General features: G+C 36.3%; 1 protein-coding gene across 2 annotated transcripts in view; it reads right to left on the bottom strand.

The window, feature by feature from the left end:
• Positions 1-25,807, bottom strand: part of LOC131984035 (glypican-6-like) — a 189,260-nt gene that overhangs the window by 85,010 nt on the left and 78,443 nt on the right. For both annotated transcript variants that reach the window (XM_059348900.1, XM_059348908.1), the window contains exon 3: positions 11,468-11,859. In XM_059348900.1, the coding sequence (XP_059204883.1) occupies positions 11,468-11,859 (392 nt within the window). The remainder of the gene's footprint in view (positions 1-11,467; positions 11,860-25,807) is intronic.

The following is a 25,807-nucleotide window of genomic DNA, read 5'->3' as shown; positions in this document are numbered from 1 at the left end:
AGACATGATCGGAGCTGACACAGTCAACTGATGTGACATATTTTCACTAGTTTTGGGATAAGACAGATTTTTTCTTGAATTTGATGCATATTTTCCTTCATTTCTAACCATTTCCCATCCTTTATTTTGTTCTAAATGCCCTCCCGTTGAGCCTGACTGACTGATTGATTCAGAATGAATTTGAAAATGATATACTGTAAAGAGATGTATCCAGTATATTTCTTTACTATCCTTTCATATCATGTGCCTGTATTTCAGACCACATGCTGTCTCTCATTCTTTCCAGCATTCTGCAGTTCACCACAGATCAAAATCTTTTAATTAAAAAGGACATCTTTGGTGCAGCACATTTCCCGATGACGTGCCAACCTTTTTGAGCCAGTTGCCATCTGCCGTCACAGCACTGTGGCTGAGGCCTTATCCCCAGCAAGCTGTGTGAGCTGTGAGCCAGCGAGAGAGAGAAGGAGACAGACAGACAGACAGAGAGAGAGAGAGAGAGAGAGAGGGAGGGAGATGGAGAGGGAGACAGACAAGTTGTCCGGTGCATCTGTAGAAGTGGGCTTCAGCTGAGAAACATGGATGAACCATACTCTCTTATGGAGGAGGTCACTGAATCTGCCCTGAGCAAAATCTGCTGTCAGATTGTTCTTGTTCACTTTCTAGTTGTGTAGCACATTAGCCACAAATACTCAGCTACACAAGACTTGATCACATAAAGGACAATGCAATATATTGTCACTTTGATGACTATATAAATGGCTTTTTTTGTGTTTCTTCATCAAATACTGCTGTTGAATTACTGATAGGAAATAACTGCAACCAGTAAACCAGTGTTGAAGAGCAAAAAAGCTTTTAGGCACCTCCTTGAGTGTGATTTAGTTACTCAAGCATGTCTTTATTAATTTTGCTCAATTACCAATAATTTTATTTTTTAATTACTTGATGAAATATTTAATTGATTTATGTGATTTTATCTGTTTGAAATGTACCTTAAAGGGAGATTTTTTAAAAGTATTTAGTGCTCTCATTAGTGGTGGGTACGGCAGTTCTTTTCAGGGTACTAAATCACTTGAATTCGTCCATTAAAAAGATAAGTACAAAAGATTTGTTCATCGAATCATTCAGTTCTTAACCGGAGCTATGACTGCGTATCAGCACTCAATGAGCTGAAATACGGCCGATCTTTCAGTTCTGCTTGCTAAGTGAACTGAGAACAGCCATTTCTTAATAAGCCAATGACCTGAGTATTTAGTTGGCTAAAGCCACAGTTTGTAAACTGAAAGCTACTACAAGAAGAAGAAGAAGAAGAAGAAGAAGAAGAAGAAGAAGAAGAAGAAGAAGAAGAAGAAGAAGAAGAAGAAGAAGAAGAAGAAGAAGAAGAAGAAGAAGAAGAAGAAGAAGAAGAAGAAGAAGAAGAAGAAGAAGAAGAAGAAGAAGAAGAAGAAGAAGAAGAAGAAGAAGAAGAAGAAGAAGAAGAAGAAGAAGAAGAAGAAGAAGAAAAGGAAGTAGTCTTGAGTGGGGGGAGTGTTTGCATCTCCCGTGTTCAGGGTTGTCAAAAGTATTGATAGTCAAAAAAGTATCGATACTAAAACGTAGTATGATACAATACTCATTTTCAAAATTTTATTATCGAACTTACCAATTACTGATGTTATTGTGGTCGGTGGCCCGCATTAATGTTGGCCGTGTTATTATTAGCCATTAGCCGCAGCTAGCAATTAAAGGCTGACGTCACGTTAATGATTATAAACAACATAAATAAATAAATCAGGCACGTAGTATGCCCATATTATGGTAATTGACACAGTGTCAGTATACATAAGCATAGAGTTAATAAGTTTACATAAATGTTGGTGACTGAAAAATGTTATTTTCTCTCTTGAAGTCTTCAGAATGAAGCAGAGAAAAGTCGACCTGCAACCAAACAGCAACACACACAGCCGACTCTGTGTTTGACCAACAACGAAAATATGCCTGTTACTTTTGACATGTTGCATTTTTCTTGTTAAGAAAAATATTTCTGTTAAATTTTGTTTTTATCCTTGTGGTACCGAAAATGGTATCGAGTATCGAATATCAAGTTGAAAATTTTAGTATTGTGACAACCCTACCCGTGTTTAATCCATCGCGCATGTGATCACGGTCGAAACTGTTGCTAAGCGACTACCGAAAACTAGACGTCACCTCCGGAGTCTCATAAATCCCTCTGGAGCCATTTTTGGAGATACGCAGTGAGTGGACATTTGAGAGGGCGTGGCCTGAGACTTTCCCAGCGGCCACTCTTCCCCCTAAAGGAAACACGGCTATTGATCTTAGCTTCTGTGAACTCAAAATGATGGAAATCCGTTGTAGCGACAGAGAAATTTAATCCATGTGCAATTATATGCAGATTTATTACTGGAAAAAAATTAACAACACAGTCGTTGGAGGGCTACGCACGCATTCATAGAACATGGAGTTACATGCAGTAACTACTGTTTCCCACTGCTGGTTTGAAATAAAATGCTGTACCCAGAGGTAGCTTTGATTGCTGAGTGAAGTCTCTGGTGAGGGCAATGTGCTTAATGTTCTTTGAGAAAGTTATTTGTTAAGAAAGCCTTCAGAGTACCTCAGCAGAGTCATATCTGTGCACATTCCACATTGAGAAGGCATGTTTTTAATTCCAGTTTAAATATTCACACTGGCCACCATATCAGTGGACAGTGAATTTTTCCACTCTTAAATCACCATCAAAGGACTGCTGCTCAGTAGAATCACCACTCAAAAACCTAAAATCTGTCAGGCTCCAGTACATACTGTTGGCTTGTAGGATGGAACAGAGACACAACTAGCAAATCTCACACTAATCATATCTGCAGTTACTTGCTCTGTGGCAGAAATTTAGTGCAGCGAAAGTGAAAATATAAATGATAAAATATATAAATAAATAAAATATATAATATAAATTACATTAATAAATGAAAACAAATATAAATCAGCACACATAGCGTGTTAGCCATCTGTACTTGTTTCCATCCCTTTACTCACATTTATTTTTTATGAATTCAAAGTACTGATTCAAAGTGACACTGTTGTCTGAGTTTGTATTATTGAGTGTTATGTGCACTTTACTGTGTTGTCCTGACAGAGACTGGGCTAAATATGGGCTGATGTATGGCACAAAGCAGAAAAGACAAAAAAAAAAACGCCTATGGGAACCACATGTAAACTGATGCTGATATTTCTCACATGTCAGCAAAGACTGTAATCTGGCAGAGCATTAATCTAAGGTAAATGTTGTGTAAAGATTAGAAACTGCCCTGGAGCTTAATGTCAAATTATCTGACAGTTCGTGGTAGGAAACGAGTGTATAATGAGATCAACATGACAGTGTAAGCCAGCAGGAAAAAACAAATCCCTGAGTACAAAATACCTTCCTTCCTCCCATCATCATGACTAAATGTGCACCGTGGACTTGGCCGGCTTCCCGTGCGTATGCAGAGTGAGTGATAAGTGCTCTAAATGCCTGAACTTTAAACCTTTCAAAAGGTCCAAATCCCTGCAATCTTCTCTGAGCAGGTCTTAATGTGGTCGGACTGTGTTTTAAGTACCCACAGGATAAAACTCTTAATGGTCATCATAAACTGTAATCCAGAGAGATTCTGCTCTTAATCCAGGATCGGGGTCCAGGAAACTGTTCAGTGCAAGTCGAGAGCAATCCCATTTTATGGAGCGATATCTCTCCTGCTCTGACTCGGCTGCATGCAGCGCTGTCTGTTAGCAGTAATTATGTATGGCTCATCATCATCAGTGCGCCATCCTGTGTAAAAGTAACGCGGAAAATTGAACAGACAGATGGTTGAAAGCAGCCATTTTATATGAAAGGCACATTTTGTCATTTTAAAACCGCGGGTTTTCACGAATGATTTGGTTATTTGAGTTAGAGCCTTAATGGTGGCTAGTTAGAGTCACTCACCAGGGGCCATGTACAGTATGCAACACTTCATGGAAAAATTGCACTAAAGACCTATGGCGGAGACAAGATAATACTTTCTGCATTTTTTAATAATGCTTCTCAAAGACAAAATTGGCATTTTAAGCTCACGAACTCTTAAAGTATGCCATTATTGTACATCTTTGTGGTAAAATGGTTATGGCGAAAGGAAAGAGAAATGGAGAAGCTTTTGACTGATGTAGAGCCCGATGGAACCCTTTGTATAATTAATCAGATATATATTATATATTAAATATAAATCAACTGAACATTTGTGTTAAAATCTGTCTGTGTTCCACAAAAGGTCAAATTACTTAAAGGATTCTCAGTGGTGCAAAGAAACTAAGTACATTTACTAAATGTACTCTTCTCGTCTAGGCACCAATTGGTAGAGAGTTCAGTGGTGGTTTCTGTCTAAAATATTCAAATCTTCACCAAGAAAACAAAGGAAAAGAACAGAGTAGAAAAGAATGGAGACATTTTATTGCTACTGCTGCAGTTTTATTGATGCACATATATTGAAACTCTGCATTTTAATTATTGTATTTTTATGTTATTTTCACTGTTAAAGCACATCTTATTTTACATTAATTATAGCCGTTTTTATGTTCATTCTACGTCTGTTTATGCCATGTAATTTTAATTATTTTCTTTTTTTTTTCCAAACACTTTGTGCTGCTACATATTAGGTTTATTATTATAACAACATCTTGAGCTTGTTGTATTTTACTCAAGTATTCTCATTTTAAGCTACTTTTTACCAGTAATCTACAAAGATATCCATCCACTACATGATGCTTATAAGATATGACTTCTAGTGGTATAAACTACAATAACACTAATCCAAGAGCAGCTAAAAATCAGCATCAGAAATCACACAATGCAATCGTATAAATGATACAACACACTGAAGTGCTGCTATCAACCATTTTCCTGATTATCCATTATTGTCTCAATTAACTGATAAATCCTTTTAATGTAAACTGTCAGAGACAAAGAGATTTACTTTAATATTATTTAGACCAGAGAAAAGACACAAATCCTCACATCTGTCACGCTGAAACCAGAAACCAGTTACCAGAAAGAGCCTTTGTTAAAAAAAAAAAAACTGCTTCATGGTTAATCATTTATCAGAAAACATGCAACTACATTTTCTGTTGATCAAATAATAAATTAATTGGCTCGACATTGAACACACATGATTTTGGTTTTGATTCATTGGAGCATTTTGCTGTAAATCATTTTGTTTGTTCTATTTTTGCTTTACTTCTTTCTGAAGAAATATTTTAAATGGCTGGATTTATTATTAAACCACTGCTACAGAATAATAAGTAACCTTCATAACAGTTTGTCCAGCATTGAGGCGTGTGTGACCTCCCTTTTCTCCGAAGCAAACTAAATCAACAGACACAGCAAATACAGTGATTCTTCAGAGTAATTGCTAGAATACGACTCACACTATAAAGTATATCCTTTTTGCTAATTAATCAGGTGGCAACCTCCAGGTCTGAGCAGGAAGGCAAACCAGGAAGTGCCATAAGCTGCTTTCCACCAAAAATTCCAGCAGGGGGCGCTAAGTGTGGCTGCAAAAACATTTCTGTCCATTTATTTCAATGCAAAATGAGAAAACTTCTCACTTGATTTTTTACCTCAGAATTTTTTTTCAGGACAACACTATGGCCTCAATCGCTAGTAATTTTTTTTCTTTAAGATAATTTGATATTAATGGTGTAAATAATGGCTCCATTTAGAAGAAAATAGAAGATATAATAAAGAATCATATGATTTGGGGCGTGGCTACCTTTGATTGACAGGTCACTAACAAGGCGAGCCGTCATCAGGAGAGAAGCAGAACAATGCGTATCCATGGCAACGTGTCAATAAAGTTATATATAACGTTATATAGATATAAAAAAAGGACGTTTACCGGTTTGGTCTCATAACTTTGACCCTTTCACTGTATTTTCACTTAATGACAGTTTATTTGAAAGTTTTGTTCAGTAAAAATGTCTTCACTCCAAGGAGTCGCTGTTCACTTTTCTTCAGTAAGTAAAGTACATTTAGTTTTTGTTTTTAGTTAGACAAAACTAACATCCCAGTTAATGCTAACATGAATTAGCAGCGGCTTCACTCAGTCAGGTTAAGGTGTAGAGAGGCTGTAGTCAGTGATCAGATCCCTCTCCTCCTCCACAGTCCAAATATGGTCTGCTCCCCGTATCGGAAACAAGATGGCGACGAGTGTAACGCTGAACTCGAGGCTTCCAACGGGCCACAAACCAATGGGTGACGTCACGGTGACTACGTCCATTATTTATATACAGTCTATGTTATTAATCTGAAATTGCACACAAAGTTTCTAATACATCGGTGCTGAGTTTATTTCTAAGAAGAATCAGTACTCAAAGGTTGTTTGCAGGCAGCTTCCTGTGGCTGAAAGCAGAAAGTATGTGGGGTGATTCTTAGGTCAAGGTGATTCGTCATGTCAAGCAACTCTTCACCTCCACTTCTATCGTTGTTCACCAGCCTGACAGCCTTCAGCAGTGCCACACCGTTTCCTGGCTCCACTTCATAATTAATGAGGAAGCAAGGAATATGGGATTTGATCCAGAGTGAGGGTGCCTTTTAGGCTGGGGACAGATGTATAGAGGTGCTCATTTTAACTCTTCATCTGAAGTGGCTGAAATGCCACTGAGGGATGGTGGAAGGCTCGCTCAGTGCCAAGATAAAAAAAAAAACCCTAATAATAAACAGTTTAAGATGAGGGACTCTTCAGAGATGATAAACGGCAGCAGGAATAGAGCACTTTAATATGTACATATCATGATGTAAAGTCCCATGAGCCTCCATTATTATGTGAGGACAGTGGGTACAGGAGGAGGGTGATAATATATCAAGCTGATGGTTCGGTTTCAGACACAATAGTAATAAAAGCTGGCAACGCTTTAGTGTCTGGTCTAATGAAGAAAAAAGGATTAGGAATTTGAATATGGAGTCTGTTCTTGGCGGTAAAGAAAATGCCTTTTTTCTTTACAATATTCAATTTCAAGCCATGTTTCATTGCCACGTTTTTTTTCATAGAACTACATTATAAAAAATCTGAATATTTAGTTTAAATGAGTAGCATCAGCAAGAAGCGTTTTCTTTAAATGGCATATCCATGAAAAAGTAAGTAATAGTCTCAACATGTCAGTTAAACACCATGACTGAAATTGAACACTATATCCAAGTGTATTTATTCTGTTCAAGGTTGATGTTAAATGACATTTCCCCATTGTGGACTTTGAGGAACTCTCAATGGAATAAAACATTGGCACAACTTGATAAAATAATATTTGATTTAAACCTGAAAGTATGTTTATTAACTCAAGGAAGTGTTAACATTATAATATAGTGGCGTAATCTTGGCTGTAGGACCACAATGACTAATCAATCAAGAGAAAATGAATTGATTGACAACTATTTTGATTATTAATTAATGGTTCCAGTCATTTTTCAAGAAAAAAAGGGATGTTAGAATTTTTTTTGTCATAAAATAAAAATGAATAAATCATTTTTGGATGATTTTTGTTGACACTACTTTTTGACATTTAATTGACTATTAATTAAGAAAATAACCAACAGATTACCAACAATGATTATTAGTTGTAGCCCTCATTAATTGTTTTTGACTAATTTATACAAAACAGCATTTTCTGTAATATAACAAAGATTTCCATGAGTCAAAACTAAGTTGAGATATTATATAATGCATACAGTTCTGTTCATAATCTGCCCGGTTCTATGATCTCTCTGTCTCTGTACAGCCGGAGCTTAACGCAGGAAGTTGGTTAAGCCTCCAACATGAGATGATTAAAGTTCTTTCTGAATCTCAGCACATCTCATTTACTTTTTGCCCTCTCACTTTCTTTCTTTCCTCTTGTGACAATTTGTCTCCCCTCTTCGACTGAACGGCACAGAGAGCTTAAGATAAAAGCAGATAAAAAGGAATCAGATCACTGCTGAACTCTGAAGACATTTTTAAAACTGATGTTTGAACTTGTGAAAAAAAAATACAGTTTTATATCGTCTGTGTCAAACTGCAGGTGAAAAATACTCATTTGGAGGGAGACAACTTTTCAGACTGAAACTGTCATCATAATTTATCAGCAATTTAATGACATTATTAGATCAGTAAGTGTTGAAAAATACCTTTTATTATAGCTTATGTTTCCAAAGGCTATAGGCTATAATGGGACTTAATGTGTCACATTTAAAAAAGTATTTTTGGGAGTATGTAATGAGTATTTTTGTACTGATTTATTCAATGTTTATAAGTGCCATCATAGGCTTAAAAGTATCTTATATAAACTAGAATCCAAAAGACAAAATGTAATATATGTTGATGATGTCTATTAGTGAAGTTGGAAATCTAAAATGACCTTAAATCCTAAATAAAAACTTGGTAAACTAAGCTTTCCAAGCACTCATCTTACATCTTTAAAGTCATATTTTTTAATTTTTCATTAAGTGATGAAATTTGGCTTTGAATTCAGCAACTGGCTATTTGCATCTATTTCATTAAACAGAGCAAAGTGCTGCACCACCAACAGCCAACATCTTTGGTTATATAATTTTTTATAGTTTAGACGTTGATGGAAAACTGTTGCATAACTTTCTGTGTTTAACATGGAATTAGAAAACATATCCGCTAAGCTTTTAAAAACACATTTCTAATCTCTTGTGTTTGATAAGGCTCAAAAAAACACATTTATTTTTCAGAATCAAATCAACCAATTTCTAAAACCATAAACAACAGCAAAGAAAAACATTCTTATTATCATCAAATTAACTGTCAGTGTGGAAAATGTCACTTATTTTTCTGATAGAAAATGTCCAAAAAGTAACAAAATGAGAAAAGCAAAGAAAAACACTGCAAACAAAACCAGATCCAAAATCTCTGGGGATGCACGCTTTAATCTTTCCTCTTTTGCAAAGCTTTACTCTCAGCGGGTGAGTCTTATGAAATGTGGAGCATACTGTGTACTATGTACTGTGTTCTGTGTACTACGCCAGTTATATGAGAAAATGTCTCACACTGCCCCTCACAGCCGGAGATCAAGTGCATCCAAAAAAAAAAAAAAAGAAGAAATCTTTAAATGGAATCAAAATGTTTGTTCTGTATTTCTGAGCTTTTAATAAATAATTCAGATGCAATCTTATCTAATGGAGTATGATGTAAAGTCCAGTGAGGAGGTTTCAAAGACTCGAAAGTAGGACTGTTGCGGATAAACCAAAGGGGCGTAGGTGGACAGGCCATGTGTGTACAGTAGCAGAAAATAGCATCACATGAATGATTTAATATTTTCTTTAAACCATGTTTCTCTTGAGTGTGAGTCAATTAGAGTATTCAGATAATATGGAGTAGAGTAATTTATGGCCTCATGAAAACAACCCAGTGTTTTTGAGAGTAGGGCTGGGTTTAAAAAATATATAAAAACAGATTGTTATTAAATTTAATTTTCCATTATCAATTCATACATTCTCAGATCGATCTTCATATATCTGTACATTCCTGTGTTTGTATGAAGCTTTTACCCAGCCTGTTACTCTTCTTTGGCCAACCCCTTCTTCTCCTAGATCAGGGATGGGCAATTCATTTTCTCAAGGGGCCACATGAGAACTGTGAAGGTTGCGGAGGGCCGGACCAAAACTCTGAACTAAATTCTGCTCAGTATTAATTTCATTGCTTTATGAAATGCAGTAAGCTATCTGGTTTTGAGCTGTTACTGGTAAGAATACCTGTTATGATAAGGCTATGTTAATGTGGAGGAACTCAAATATAGCAGTAAAAAATTGTATAAATCATTATCTCACTTTTCCATTTATTTTAAACTGAGAATACGTTCAAACCATAAAAACAATGGAGAACATGTATGTTCAGCAGTAAATCAGCACTTTATTAACTTTATGCAAAAGCAATACGTGTTTTTGATAAGGTAACAAGGTAACAGTGTTTCTGTGCAGGTGCACATGTGTCCATGCATATAAGTACATCGCCTTCAAAATAAAAGCACCGTGGTTGTATTGATTTCTAATTTCCGAGTAACCTCATGTGGGCCGGACAGGGACAGCCAACGGGCCTGATGTGGTCTGCCCTAGATGCATAATCTTTAACCCTGTTAGTCTCACGTGGCTCTACATGCTTACATCACACAGTTTTTTCACACAGACCGTGCAATCACTATTTTTAATGTCTAAAAATACCTGAAAATAATAAACAGAAAAGAGATCAAACAAGCTTGTCCTCTATCGGCAAACCACAACAATCCATCTTTTGTATATTTATTCTAAAATTGTTCCTCAATAAATGTTCTTTAAGTTAATATGTGTTTTAGTTATATTCTTTATCTATACACTTTTTGTTTTTTACCCTAGACTGGCGAGAAACCATCTATGGTAACTTCACTGACCTAGATTTGGAACATGAATTTATTTATTTATTTATTTATTTTTTAAGTCACTTAAGATAAATAGTCTTTTAATATCCTCCAATGGTTGAAATTTTGAATTTCAAAATATTTCAATGAGTGCCCTATAAAGGGTTAATAACAATTAATATGCACACACCACCTGCTGGACAGGAGTGTAAATTGTTTTAATTATGGTAGATCACAAAATGTCAAAATGACGGACAGCCTTCAGAAGGAAAATAGAATATTTGGTTAACGCAACCACTGGTCAGGAGCTGCTCAAATGAAAGTACCGCAAAACCTACAGGCAGATGTGTGGTTGCATTCTGGATAACACAAATACTTTTCCTAATTCCTCTATTCTGGACAATGCCAGTCATCCTCTGCACACTGTCATCAGTAGCCAGAGGAGCTTGTTCATCAACAGGATGCTCCTCCCAAAGTGCAACACCAACAGATTGAAAAACACCTTTGTCCCCCATGCCATTAAACTGTACAACACCACACTTGGAGGTAGGCGGTGGCAAAGGAGGTCAGAGGTCGGGGAGGAGCACCACTGCCTGACCCACTACACAATATCAACCACAACTTGGCCATTTCATACACTGTTTTTTTTTTTTTTTTTGCACTAATTTGCAATTTCCAATTTTGCACTCCCTCATGTATATATCCACTTGTAGTATTTATTCTTGTAAATTATTTCCCTGTATTTATGTCCTTTGCATTTTGTAATTTTTCACATCTATCTCTCTATCTCTCTATCTATCTATCTATCTATCTATCTATCTATCTATCGTATTGGGTTGCTTGTACAATTTACAGCATTAAGTCTCTGAAAATCTCTTGCATATACAAGATTTTTATTTTATTTTAACTGAAATATATGCAATTGAATTGATATCAGAATGTGGATCTATAAAAAAAATCATCTTTATACCCAGCCCTAAAAGTGAGAGATATTCTATTTCAGGATATTTGCAATGCAATTAAAGCACAACTCTGCTTATGGATTACTTAACAGCTATGAGAAAAAAATGAAACTGACCTTGGCGACCCTGTTGGCGACCTCCCGTCCCACCATTAGCCCCTGGACAAACGTCCGTGCGGCGATGAAAGCCCTGGTGACCTGGGCCTTCAGTTTCCTGGGCACATCTCCAAAGGGCTTTAGCTGATCTGCATATTTACTGACACACTCCAGGTAGTCGTCTGTGAAGTGGTACTGGGAGTTGAGTAACTGGAACATGCGCTCCAGCAGCCTGGACCAGAAGTCGTTCAGCATCTCCTCCAGGTTGACGTTGCCCCCTGTGTAGTAGCGCTTCAGCTCAGTGAACAGGTCCTGGAACACCTCTGAGTTCTGCATGTACAGCTTCCCGTACGTCCGTGTGAACATACTGTTGAGAGACTTCTCAGAATTGTCCAGCAGCTCCAAGAAAAACTCTAGATGGATGGATGGTTTGGGGAGAAGAGGGAGGGAGGGAAGGAGAAGACAAACAGCCGGGTCATTGTGCTGGTATTTAAAGTATCTGATGTCTTTTCCTACAATATAAACCAGGCAAATACTTTCAAATGCACACTTTAATCTAGTCTGAGTACTGCCGTTGTACTGTTATGTCTCATTTTATGGCTCTGCCTGCGTATACAGGAGCAATGTATAGCAGCCAACAATAGGTATTTGATTATGTGAAGAAAGTCAGTCCAAAGCATTAATAATTTAATAGTAGAAATAATGGGCCACAAGGACTATGAATGATTAATGTAAAGGTTCTGATTGCATACTGTAACAAAATATTCATAAGTTTTAGACACAGACACTAGTGTACATTATCATCCTGAGCACCCACCATTATTCCCAGACGCATTAGTCCCTCACTGAAACAATTTATTTGTCCACCGAGGCAGCTGGCCTATGAGCCTATAATTGAATATTGTGTTACCGTATATTGAAAGAGGCTTCATTCGCTCCGAATTATCTGAAGAGTATGCTAAACATTTCAGATACAAAATTTCACAGTGAAACAGGGACATCTGTTTTATTTCTAGTATTACTTTTGCTGGTGATTCAGTTACCAGTGGCGGACTCAGGCAGGTCTGTGGGGCAGCTGCAAAAACTAAAAGCAGCACCAAAGGTTTACTACATGGCACTGCATCATGTTTTGTCAATTTTAAGACCACTCTGTGGGACACTTTATTATGTTTCAGCTACCATAGGGGCACTTTGCTGTGTTTTATTTCAACATGAGAGCACCAAGGGGGGCAGGGCACCCTTGAGTCCTTCTATGTCATTCATTAATAAACCCTCCTTAATTTTGCTTATCTAAATTCAGGTTGCAGGTAATCCCAGCTGACATTGGATAAGAGGCGGGCACATGCTGGGCAGGGATTACCATTTCCGCTCTCATTCACACCTACGGGCAATTTAGAGTCGCCAATTAACCGAAGCTGCATGTCTTTAGACGAACCTGGTCTCACAGGAATCCGTGGAATAGCCACGGAATCACTCAAATTTCTGTGAAACTGACACGGATTTCGCTACAATGCAAGTTAATGACAGTCATATCCCGTGGCTATTGGTTTGTTCCAAGTCATGTGACTTTCAAGGTCCCGGCGGTCAGAACAAAAAACATGGCGGACAGTTCTCTCATTTTTAGTGAAAAAAATCAATATTTTGACTTAGTTTCTGCATAAAAATGGATTTTGATCACATTTCTAGCAATAAATATATGATTTATTTTCTAAATATTCACTCAGTGAATGTACATAGTCACTTTGTGTGTTGGAATAGCCACGGGATATGACTTGTATTTGTATATACTTGATATAACTTGCATTGTAGCGAAATCCGTGTCAGTTTCACAGAAATTTGAGTGATTCCGTGGCTATTCCACGGATTTTGAGTTAAGCAAATCCGTGGTTATTTCACATATTTCTGTGAGACCATGTTGCTTTAGACTTTGGGAGGAAGCCATACACAAGCTGGCGATGGGATAACATGCAAACTCCACACAGAAGGGCCAAGCCGGATTTGAAATGTAAACCCTCTTGCTGTGAGGGACACCTTGTCTCTGCTAAGTCCACCAGTGCACCTTAAATTGTGCAACATTGTCATTCAAAAATAAAACACAATATGAAATATCTTTTAAAAATCCTTAAAGCTGTGCAGAAATGTAGATTCTTCACACTTCTCAAGGGCGAACAAACTAACTACTCTTCAGTTCAAGTGAGGATAAAACCATCTTCAGACATCTGTGGAAACTGTCTCAGCTTCAAGCCTCTGGGCAGGATTTTCCCATGGCAACAGTTAAGTGGCAACCGTTAACTTAGGTGGTGGTTCGCTACTGATTGTTGAGCGTCAGACTGTAAAGCTTATGAAAGCTTCCTCTGCTTTATCAGCAAGCTTATGGTTATGTATGTTAGGATCTTAAGAGGTCTGTTTACTTACATCTTTCAGCATTTGGGACCATTTTTACTGTCAAGGTTGTGTTCTTGGAAAATGACTTTGAAAGTGAAAGATAGTCTAGATTGCTAACATCTGCACTGAATGTTATTTTCCGTCCCGATACCTACATATGCAGTAAAGTGCCTACTTGTGTATTATATCTCTGGTAACTGCCACAGAGCATAAGAGCCTGTCAGGCTGTACGCATGTTGAAATTTATCAGAGCTCCCGGGGACACTTGATTAATAAGGAGCTGTTACTCGCACATATAAATACTGTATGTGGCTCAGTCGGGTTCCAATGATTTGTTGGAACAAGTGGAGCTTTAATACCCGAGAGTTCGTTGATTTGATTATGTCAAACTCACACTTCATATAGAGTCCATGTGTGTTGAGCCAGTACATATGCAGAAATCCCTATTGATCAAGACAGATGAACTCATAGAAACAGTAATCAATCTGACACAATGAAATTAGATCAATAATCACAGAAGTCAGTTAATCAAAGTTCATACAAAGAAGTCACAAAGTTAATCATACTATGAGTATGACTAACTATACAGTATTACGTGTACATTCTTACACACTTAATAAAGCAATAAAATCAAGCTACATACATGTGTCCACGCAGAGAAGACATGACATTATTTTGAATGTTTTTGGTCAGATAACATCTTTATTTTTTTTTATATCTTTGATAAATGGATGTGATATTTAATATTTTTGTTGGCAGTTTGATATATATGATTTAGACATCAAACTGCACATCAACCACAACAATGCATTTCAAATTTAACATTCCCAGCAATGATATTATTGTTTCCTATAATCTACCCAAGTGGCTTTCTTCCATGTGAGCACCTGATCTCCTGAGCATTACCACAGCCAACAAAGAAGAAAATAATAGAGGAAAAAAAGCAGCGTTAGCTGGGGAGTCTCACTGACGCTAAGCAAATAGGATCCCATGGTCCTGAGTGTACAGGCGTAAATGTTTGGAAGATCATAACACATCTCTCCATGCACAAATGCCAAATATTTCTCCTCCCTTCTCTGTAAACAAACACGCTGCAGACATTTATCGTGCCGTGCTTGCTAACAGACCATACGGGGACTCTGCTCCTCCTCGGGTATTCTGGCTGGTTGACATTTCTTTGCATCGTTAACGATCGCTGTCACATGGTGAACATGTCTACTTCTAATAATACATTTCCCTCCTGTGGTTATATAACTAAACCATAAGGAATGATGAATCAGTTTACACAGAGTCTGATTTGTTTATAGTGAAGGTGGGCTGTGCTGTATGTGATCAAGGAAAACAAAGGTTTAAGAAATGCTTGAAAAATAAAAAATGAAAAAACAGTGGAAGCTCAGCTTACACAAACTTTAAGATAAACTTGTTAGAATATTTCATTTCATGTTTAATTGTTATTCATTTTCAGTTGATGTCATGTGAAATACTATCAAAGTTGAAAGGTCAAGTGAAAAATCACCATCAACAACAAAATAAAGCAGTTACATTTAATCCTTTTTTATTATTTTTTATTTAACTTCAGATGTGGCGACACGGACAGGACACTGTTTGCTGAAAAGAACTGCGGCTCCTACAGAAGTTAGCATAGATGCTGCAATAGCACCAGTTACACTCACGCTCATAAGTTTGGGGTCACCCAGAAAATGTCTGCATTGTTTTCCATGAAAACAAACTGTTTTATTCATGAAATGAGTTACAAAATGTATCGGAAATTTAGTAAAGACATTGACAAGGGTAGAAATAATAATTTTAACCTGTACAAATCTCCAAATTAACCTCTAGATACTCACCTAGCCTGAGTAAGGATCATTTTACTGCTTCTCAAATATAAAATAATGCACATTTTAGTTTTAACGACCATTCAGCCTTTCAACACTATAAACATGGATTAACACAATGTGCCACTGGAACACAGGATTGATGGTTTCTGAAAATATGTAATAGATATTTCTTAGAAAATCAGCCGTTTACAGCTTTTTATAGTCATTTACCACAGTAACAATGTCTAGACTGTATGTCTGTTATTTTAATCCAAAAATTCTAATTTCACAAAAAGGGCATTTCTAAGTGACCCCAAACCTTTTAGTGGTCGTGTATATTAGAACAGGTGAGTATTTCTTTATTGAAAGAAGAGCAGAGAACATCACTGAAGTCTTTTCTCAATGGAAAATATGTTTTTCCTTTTCTCAGACTGACTTTGGCAAGAGTTTGATTTACCAGCTGTCCCCGCTGGTTGTGGAGAAAATGGAAAAAGATGCTGACTGGTTGAAGTTAGCCCCTGCTGGACAGTGACTGACTGATAGTTTATCTAATCACCTGCCAAGCATTTCTTCTGAAAGTGCCTGCCCTTTTTCCAAACAGTTTCCTTTGACGGCTTCTCAGCCGGTTCTGCGTAACAAACCAGTGCCTAAACTGGTTCCACATGCTAATGTAAGCTGAGGTTTGGTTGCACATCACTTCCAAAACTGGTGGGAGTTACAGTTCATGTTTAACTGCTCTGGAATCCCTTTGATTCCCTTTTCACGCAACTCTTTTAGCCAATCCTCTTTTCTCACTAGTGAAATGGCACAAGATGTTCACACCTGGAACAGGTAGATCAGTCCCTCGACACTTACTCTAGTTTCTTTAGAACTGAGTGACCTGCCATTACACCCACATTTGTTTAAATATTAAGACCCCGCAGGGCCTTTTTCATTCCATTTTTCCAATTGGACCCAGATCAAGGACATGTAAGCCCCTGTGTATTGTGCGTACAATTTTATATCTGTGTTGCAATTTAAGTAGCTCTCAGGATAATTCATATTACAAAACAAAAGCAGCACAATATTATTCATATTATTTAGTTATGTGTAAAAAGACACACCGGTGCATATTATTCAATTCCAAAGACGTTCCTTAAGACTAAACAAGAGTTTAGACTGATATTTTCTCTTCTACATTTGACACTTTTTTTTTATCTGATAATGTGAATTATGAACTATATTTTCTACCAAGCTGCTAATCCTTAAGATACATGATGTTGCAGGGTCCTCTATGAAGTACTGACAATAATATTTTTAACTAAAATACATACAGTACTTTAATAAAAGACCTGTCCCTAATACTTTGACTTCCTTGCTTAAAATAAAGTTCTTCTCCATGTAACTGTTGATTACAAGGGGGTAAAAATGGACTGTGTTTCATATTAAATGATCAAATCCAACACAATTACTCCTATAAAAGAAATTAACCAGTAACACAAGAAAGACTGGGCTAAGACGAATTGTGCTCAGCAAAAAAAAAAAAAAAAAAAAAAAAAAAATCTGAGCTCATGAAATTAAGTTTTATAAAGGCTAATTGAGTCCCAGGGAATGACATGAGAGGTCATTAGGAACAGATCAGCAGCAGTAGTGTGAAGTTACTGAGACAGATAATAATTACATAATTTAACCAGATAAAATAATGGCTTTGAGAATGTTTTACCTTCAAGCAGGTAGAAGCCAGAAGTGCCTCACTCCACATAACGACATTCAGGGTTTCTATGATTATATGCAGCTGACAGAAAGCAGCTCGGCTCAAGCAGTTAGATTGTGGTGATTGATTTTTCAATCAAAAATCACTTGAAAATGACTGACTTCAGTGGTCTATTATCATTTAGACTATTGTAAAGTCCAGAAACCAGGAACATTTAGTACCGCACGTCATCATGATGCATCTCAGCAACAATGTATGAAATTACACTTTTCATTTCAGAATGTCTTTCTAAGCTCCACTAAGTGCTAAGTAACAATGATCCAGCTGATTGTGAGCAGGAGCATCACATACAGGACTTTAGGATCTTCTTTCCCAATAATGAATGTGTGTCATTTCCTGCTTACAACGTCTGTGTGCGTCTGTTTGTAAAACAGTCAAGTTTTTATTTAATTATCGTGGGTTTACCTCAAGGGGAAATGAATTGTTGGGTATTTTTAACACAATTTAAAGCCTTTGCTTTGGTAAACTAGTCTGCTTTTAAAAAGTTGCTCATGACATATTTTACTTTTAAATCACCATCGCTGAGAGAACAAACCAGCGAAATCGTTTGAAAGTTTAACGTTACATAATCTGAAACCAACTGTTCTTGAACTAATGAGCAGATACACGGAAAAAAATCAACACTCTCCTCTTGTGTAACTGTTGGGTCTTTATGTGATTTCAAGGCCTTTTTACCTGGAAAACAGACTGGAGAGTTTCAGATAGCAGCTACAGCTTGCCAACTCATGAAGACTGAATTGCTCACTGTTGGCCAAAACACATATTTGGCCAGGGAATTATCATTGAGAGTTATTGACCTTGGACAACATTCAGCTATCCGGCCTTTAGGGTCTTAATACTTGGCAACATGTCGATACATGGGTGTAGGCCACTGACAATACATTTTGGAATCGTCCAAATCTCTTAAGCAATGGGGATTTTAAGAATCAAAATAAGTTAGGAAAGGTAATGTGGATGTTGCAAGGACATGGAGAAAAAAACAAGAGAAGGCTTCAATTTCAGAGCTGAACTATCTCTGTGAAGCAGACAGGCACCCTGTACTAAAAGGTTGCTCCAAAGTTTCATCGTCTTCCTTTAAGTTATACCCCAAAACCATACATACAGCACTATATGAATTATGGAATATATATATTACAGCACAAAAAAATTTGCTCGGCTAAAATTGAGAGAAAATCAAGCCCAGAAACAGCTGGTTCTGCTGTCAAAAACCTCAACATTACTCATGTGTACAGGCAGCCAAAAACGAGCTGTGTCTTCATATTTCATCGTCCGCAGAAATGTGTCTGCCGCCATCTTACTGACGTGGTAGTGATTGACAGCTAAGAGAAGTTTAAAAGGGTGGATTCCCGTGTTTGGTTGGAGGCTGGGGTGGTGCATGGGTCGAACACACGGTGGACTTTTGCACCGGGGAGCGGGGTTTGCGTCCCGTGTGAAAACAAAAGTAAACCATTTTTAACTTAACTACGTTGTTAAGGTAAGTTACGTGAATCACGTTTTTGAACGTAACTTGCGGTTACGAAAATAAATGCATATAAAAGCATGTAAATGTGAGGGTCATGTGACTGCTGTAAGTTACGAAAAATATTAATTAATTAATTTTTTACGTCACATGACCCTCACATTTACATGCTTTTATATGCATTTATATGAATTTATTTACTGTTTAAACTGTCTTTTATAACACCTTACCAGAAGTTTTTTTCCTGCGCCGTTGTACTGTGAGGCCCAAGTTGTTATACGTACCTACAGTCATGGAAAAAAATTATTAGACCACCCTTGTTTTTTCAATTTCTTGTTCATTTTAATGCCTGGTAAAACTAAGGGTACATTTGTTTGGACAAATATAATGATAACAACAAAAAACAGCTTATGAGATTTTAATTTAAGAGCTGATATCTAGCAATTTTCCATATTTTTTTTTTTATAATGATTTTGGTTATTATCAAGAAAACCATGTTAAATGTCAAGATATCAGCTCTTAAATTAAACTCTCATGAGCTATTTTTGTTGTTATCATTATATTTGTCCAAACAAATGTACCTTTAGTTGTACCAGGCATTAAAATGAACAAGAAATTGAGGAAAACAATACTCTAATATTTTTTCCATGACTATACGTGGTGTAATTTGTGGTATGACACACGACCACTTCTGACGTTTATGTTGGAGAACTTGTTGCCAGAAAATCAGTGGGAGTGAGGAGTCAGAAACAGAAAATGTTAAAAGTCGGGTTTCTGATCACAGAGAGACACTGAATCTCTGAATCACTGAAACTTTGGACTTTAGGTTTGACTTGCACCAGTACGTATTCAGTCAAGTTCAGACTGCATTTACTCATGGAAAGCATTTTTCTAAACTCCACTGATCACTTTACTAAAATCTTTTTCTGTCCTGTCTCAAAGCCTGGAACAACTTTTGCATTAAGTTGCAATAAACACGCAGCCTCGTCCAAAACTCTCCAACAGATCTGTGATCTGAAGATGAGAACAAACAGACAGTGTGTCATTGTTGCAAAGAATGACTATTCTGAAATGTTTTGCCCTTTGGATGAACTACACAACTGCTGATTGTTGAAGGCACTAAGATGACCAAATTAGCTGTTTTATCTTTTTCATTGCCATGTGTTCTGTTTGGACATGATTATTTCAGAATAGATATGGTAAATTGAGTTTTTAGGGTTGTGCATATTTTAACAAGCCATATCAGAGTTAGAAAGTTAACAGGGAAAAAGAGAAAGCTTGTGATATTATTGTGCGTCACTAAAATAAAAACTTTCTTGACGTGGATTTAGTGACTCCAGTTGATATTTGGTTTAAATTTATTTTAATAAATTTAATTTATAAGATACTAAGTGACTTTGTGTGGTTTGGTTACATTATTATTTGTGTGTATAAGTGGGAGTCTAGAAGATAATCTGAAATACATTTACATTAACAGATGTTGTAACATGTTTCTCTCTTGTATCAACAAATAGAAATAATTTAATCATAAAGTTATGTCAATCCATCCAATTACATTTTAACACATCTTCAGGTAAAAAAAAACAAAAACATGTGTTAAACTAAAATGTAATGTAGTCGTGTTCCACCTGACACAAGTTGTTATTCCTGAGCTGCATGTGTTAAAATTAACACATTATGGGTTTTTTTTTTGACAAAAAAAGGTTCACAGCTCTTCAATTTTTCTTCAATTTTCAAGCAATATTGTTACATACAGCTGCTGTTTAAATCCCACTTATGATCATAATTATCATCATGTAGCATCTTGACACCTTTAGATATTTTTCCAAAAGGGAAGCACAATAAATCAAAAGCCTAATAAATCAGTATAAAAATGGTTGTGAAGTAAAAGAGCACATTTGTAGCAGTCTTGATTGAGGTTGAGGAGATTGAGGTTGGACTTTGTTATTTTCATTTTGCGTACAAAATAGAAAACGTGTTAGTACCCTTGAAGTAATTCTGAGCATGAAGAATCAATTTTCTCTGAGAGCGGTTACAAAGTGCTCCTTTGATATCTGGCCTAATTACTGTAAATAATTATCATGATTAATAAAGGTGACCTTTCTGTTGCTCTGATAATAACACTTTATCCAAAGAAAAAAAAGACCTGCATTCAAGCATTAATTCTACTTCACCCCACTTGAAAACTCATTTTTTATTGGCTCAAACAATGGAATCTCCAGTTCATATTGTGGTTAATTAGGACCAAATTTCAATTAATGGTCCAAGAGCCTTGAATGACCAGAGGGTAGTTATTGTACAAAGCTTAGCCTGGATATTATTACATCTTATATCTTTTAGTCTGCTAATGTAATGCATTTTGAATGGAGTGAGAGAGACACAGAACTGACTGTATAATGGTCAGAGGATGTGAAACATAGAAAATGAATAAAAGTAAGATTAATTCACATTTCTCCTCACATAATCCAGAATCAAGACCTGGAATATTGACATGTGAACTAGAACCTGACCGATATGGGGGTTTTGAGATGGATACCGATATTGACTTTTAAAGGGGAAAAAAATTTAATTGATAACCGATATGAGATCTGATATAAAGACTCTTTGAGCTGAAATGAAAATAAACCTTTTCTAATCGATTCTGCACCGATACAGCTATGGACTGGTACCCAAAAGGCTTCTTTCTTCAAGAAACAACCTCAAGAAAAGAATATTTAACGTATAACTACAAAGCCTAACTGCAGTAACTACGCAAAGGGTAAAACTGAGGAAAAACTGCTTTATTACTTATTTCTACATGTATTGATGAAGACATTTTCTGCTCAAAAATCATGACGATTTATTTAACCTTTGACCACAAAAATGTAGTAACTCCATTCCGGTTTTGCATTGCTGTAAAATGTTCCAATAATGACTGCAGTAACTACAATATTGTTGTCCTTTCAGCTTTTACATTTTGTTTTCAGTCAAACATTTTCAAACTGATTCTCTTATAAGTGTGTTTAAAAGTGTTTAACAACTCTATTAAAAAATGTGTCTATTTTAGACTTAATATTATAAAGTAATGTTATATTTAAGTCTTAATATAATTTGAAAAGTGAGATAACTTTTCTACTTAATCACTGATAATAATTTCCCTATCAAATAAACTTAAAATTTCTATTATTCTTGTCTTTACTATTCAGCACAATGAAGAAATACAAGGTTGGGGCAGTATACATATAATGTATTACATTGTTAACATAGAAATAATAAATGAGAAAATAAAGAATAAAGAATTAAATTAAATAAATGGCTAAATAAACATAGGTACAGTCAATTACTGACATTAGAATAAAAAAAAATATATTATTTAACATTATTTCTAAATATCCCCAAGTATCGTTTTCTGCATTATTTAATGTGTAAAACATATTTTTTCATCGCAAAACATATGCACCGGTACTGAAAGATTTCAATATGTCTCTGATAGGCAAATATGGGTCAATATAAACGCTCAACTGATATTTTATTTGTGCTCTAATGTGTGTAATCACATTGACACTCATGTCCCTAAAATGTAAATCATTTGAGGCTCACTTCTTTCACTACAGTTAGATTTATCTTATCATTTGTTCAAGCTCATTTTTGTTTTCAGTCTCTGTGTTTTAGGGCTTTTTGACAGCAGCACTGATCATCCTCAATCATGTCAAAGGGGGAAAGTTTTCGTCAACGTCAAGTTAACAGTGCAGTTTAGCCGCCTAAACTGTTTCTAGAGTACTGAGGCACTGAGGGAAAAGAATGGGTTTAAATTGAAATAACTGTTGTTTTTTTTAACACAGTTGAGTGCACATGGACAATATGGCCAAGGGGGGGAAATGAGACAGGGGAACTTTAATAACATAATTTGAAGCCATGGTAACAGCAGGACTCAGTCGGACTATTCGATGGATTGCCAAGTTTTGTGCAGGAATGTTTAGTCTCCAGAGGATAAATCACACTGTCTTTGGTAGTCGAAAGACATTTTTGTGTTTTTAGAGAAATATTTCAACATCTATTGGATGGATAGACTTTATTAAACATGGACATAGTCTCTGTGACTGTGATGGCTCCAGCTGAAGCCATCTTGTTAGTGCCTGACTTAACTCCAGGCTAATCTAAAAATGGGCAAAGAGAAGGAGCGTGGGTGAGCTGAGTCGGGCTGAATGAAGCCTGGTTGCTGAAAAGTGACATGTCAAAGCACCCATGGCCTTAATTATGTTTAATATACACAGGTCAGTTATATAAAAACTCAATGCTGTGGAGCTGTCATGAATAATAGAGACCAAAATGGGTTGTAGATGTGTTTCTTTCTGCTGTAATATTGGTAATTTAACATGGGCGTCTATGGGGCATTGCCTATGGGGCATCGCCTTAATTATTGAGCCCCAGACGGAGCCGCTTTGGACAGCAATGAAATTTGGCCCAGACAATCAGGGTCCCCACAGGGGGAGTAAAAAGCCAGTCATCATAGGGAATGGGGAGATGCAATATTGCTTAAATTTTGGGATAATTGTGCATATTTTTTAGATATTTCTGGCGGAAGGCATTCAAAGTGTCGCACTAAGTTGTCCAGACATTTTATGTAACAGAAATTGTTGTATTAATAATAAAAAAGACAGCAAGAGAAATAAGTTCAGACGCTTTTACACCTTTGGCCAATTACTGCATGAAGTGAGCATGAATGTCAGATTGTTCGTTTCGGAAAGTTACAGAAATAGTCGGACAAAGGCTTCCCTGATCTGACCTCAGAAAGGAGCAATGTGTTTCTGGAGCTATTAAACCATCTGAAAAACACTAATGAAGAAGCACAGTGGCAATTTAAGTCTTGTTCAATCATAAGTTTTTTAACATTGATGTAATTTAATGAAGAGAAATACACTCCTCTCCACTCTCTTCATTCAAAAAACATTGATGCTGAGACTCTACTGGTCACCTTCAAGGCTGACCAGTAAATTGTGCGAGACTAGCAACTAACCACATGTGTGACCTTGTCAGCCCCTGTGATCCAGATCCTGTTACAGACACGGTTAGTGTTTCATATTCCAGGTTGAAGACGGAGGTGTCACATTTCACCCACTGTTACGTGTTTTGTATTTGAGGAAAGGAATAAAGCTATTTCAAAATAGGTTAATGTGAAGACATGCTCTCATATAGTGAGAGCAGTGGCCCAGTTCTTATATTAAAGATATTTGTGTTTTAGCTTGTATGCGTCGGTGGCAGAGTCACTGAGATGACACAACATGTCAAGTGAAATCATTGTAGTCTGACAAAGAGCATTTTGTATTTCAGTGTAAGGAATCAAAACCAACATCTGATGTTTACCTTTGATGTTTGCTGTCAACCTTAAACATCCAACACACAATAAGTGTTGTGTGTAACAGCAATTTTACAGTATGCCTCAGATGCTCAGGCTGCAATATGTTTTTCCATCGTGTCCTTATCTGAATCTCCTTTGCTCTGTCAAACCCATCAATCATTCTTTTTATTTCTTCTGCTTTTTTTTTCCCATGTGATGAAATGTTGCAAGCGACTCGACCCAAAACGATGAACAAAAAAACAAACAAAAAAAATAATTTATAACCAGTCTTAACAGATGTATATATTATATGATGCTAAATCAAACAACCTTTTTCCATTTATAACAGTTTTGTAATACAGGAAAAAGTCAATGGAATGTTATATTTCACTCCAATAATGGCCTCTATATATAAAATATACAAAGCAGGTGTGCTTTATTATATACTCCTTTCATCAAAGAGCCCTAGCACATGTTAGCAGTATGTGCACTGTGTACCCAAACACACCCTGGTAATTTACATCTCATTGTTATTCACAATTTAAAGCCTGTACCGCGCTATATCACAACAGATACTTGAAATGACTCCATGGTTTGTTTTGTTTAGTTCTCTCCAATATTCATTACCTGCACAAGATACAATGGAAGTGTGTGTGTGTGTGTGTGTATGTGTGTGTGTGTGTGTCTTCAGCCAATTATGATAATACTGTTTTCCGTCCTGTTTGTTACCCTGAACAGATTGCGAGAGTGGACAAACAATCTGTATATATGTTTTGGTTCTCTCTCTCCTCTCTATTTGTGGATACTTATTTAAGTATTAGTGGAAAACCAAACAATGATCAGCATTATCAATACTTTAAACAGGATTGATCCATTTTCATTTTAAGATTGACTGTAATTACTGCGCTTGCAATTAGTGATTTTCATTTATGCAATTGGTATTGTATGAATGGTTGGTCAATCGTTTAGTTTTTATTGGCCTCCTGTTATACAAACTATACTAATATATCCGAAAGATTTTGCCAATACTGTGAGAATTCTGCCCCCTGCTACTGTGTTCCTCATTAGGTTTGGTTCAGTATTACATAAATAAGATGCACAACAGAAAATGGGAAAGTTACCAGCACACAATTCTGAGCTTTCTCATTACTGTCTGTCTCACTTTCTTTCTCCCTTTGGAAACACATTTACACCGTAGCAAAATAACAGCATTTTCTTAATTGTTATAAATTGCATTGCAGAATATGATTTTGGGGTGAAGAGAAAAGTTTGTAAGCAGGACAATACATGGTGGTAAACTGGAAGACAATCGAGAAAAAAAGCATTTTTTAAATTATTATGGCTAAATAGTTAAAATGTTCGACCACTGTGGGTCTTTTTCAGGGCTTTAAATAAAAGGTTTTTCTGCTTTCCAAGGGCACCTGAGGCATTTTTTAATCTAAAAGTATAATATAAAGAGCAACCAGTTATCTCTTTTTACCTAGTACATGGTGATATTTAGCGTTTCTACAAAAAAGATGAATAAATCAATAAACAAACAAATTCACTCACTCCTCTAGGGTTTCTTTTTGGGATGAAAAAATGTAGAATACAAGTAGAAAGAGCTGTACAACTGACAAGAGACTCATAA

This window comes from Centropristis striata, chromosome 2 (assembly GCF_030273125.1).
Source record: "Centropristis striata isolate RG_2023a ecotype Rhode Island chromosome 2, C.striata_1.0, whole genome shotgun sequence".
Taxonomy (NCBI): domain Eukaryota; kingdom Metazoa; phylum Chordata; class Actinopteri; order Perciformes; family Serranidae; genus Centropristis; species Centropristis striata.
This window is presented reverse-complemented; position numbering and strand designations above follow the sequence as displayed.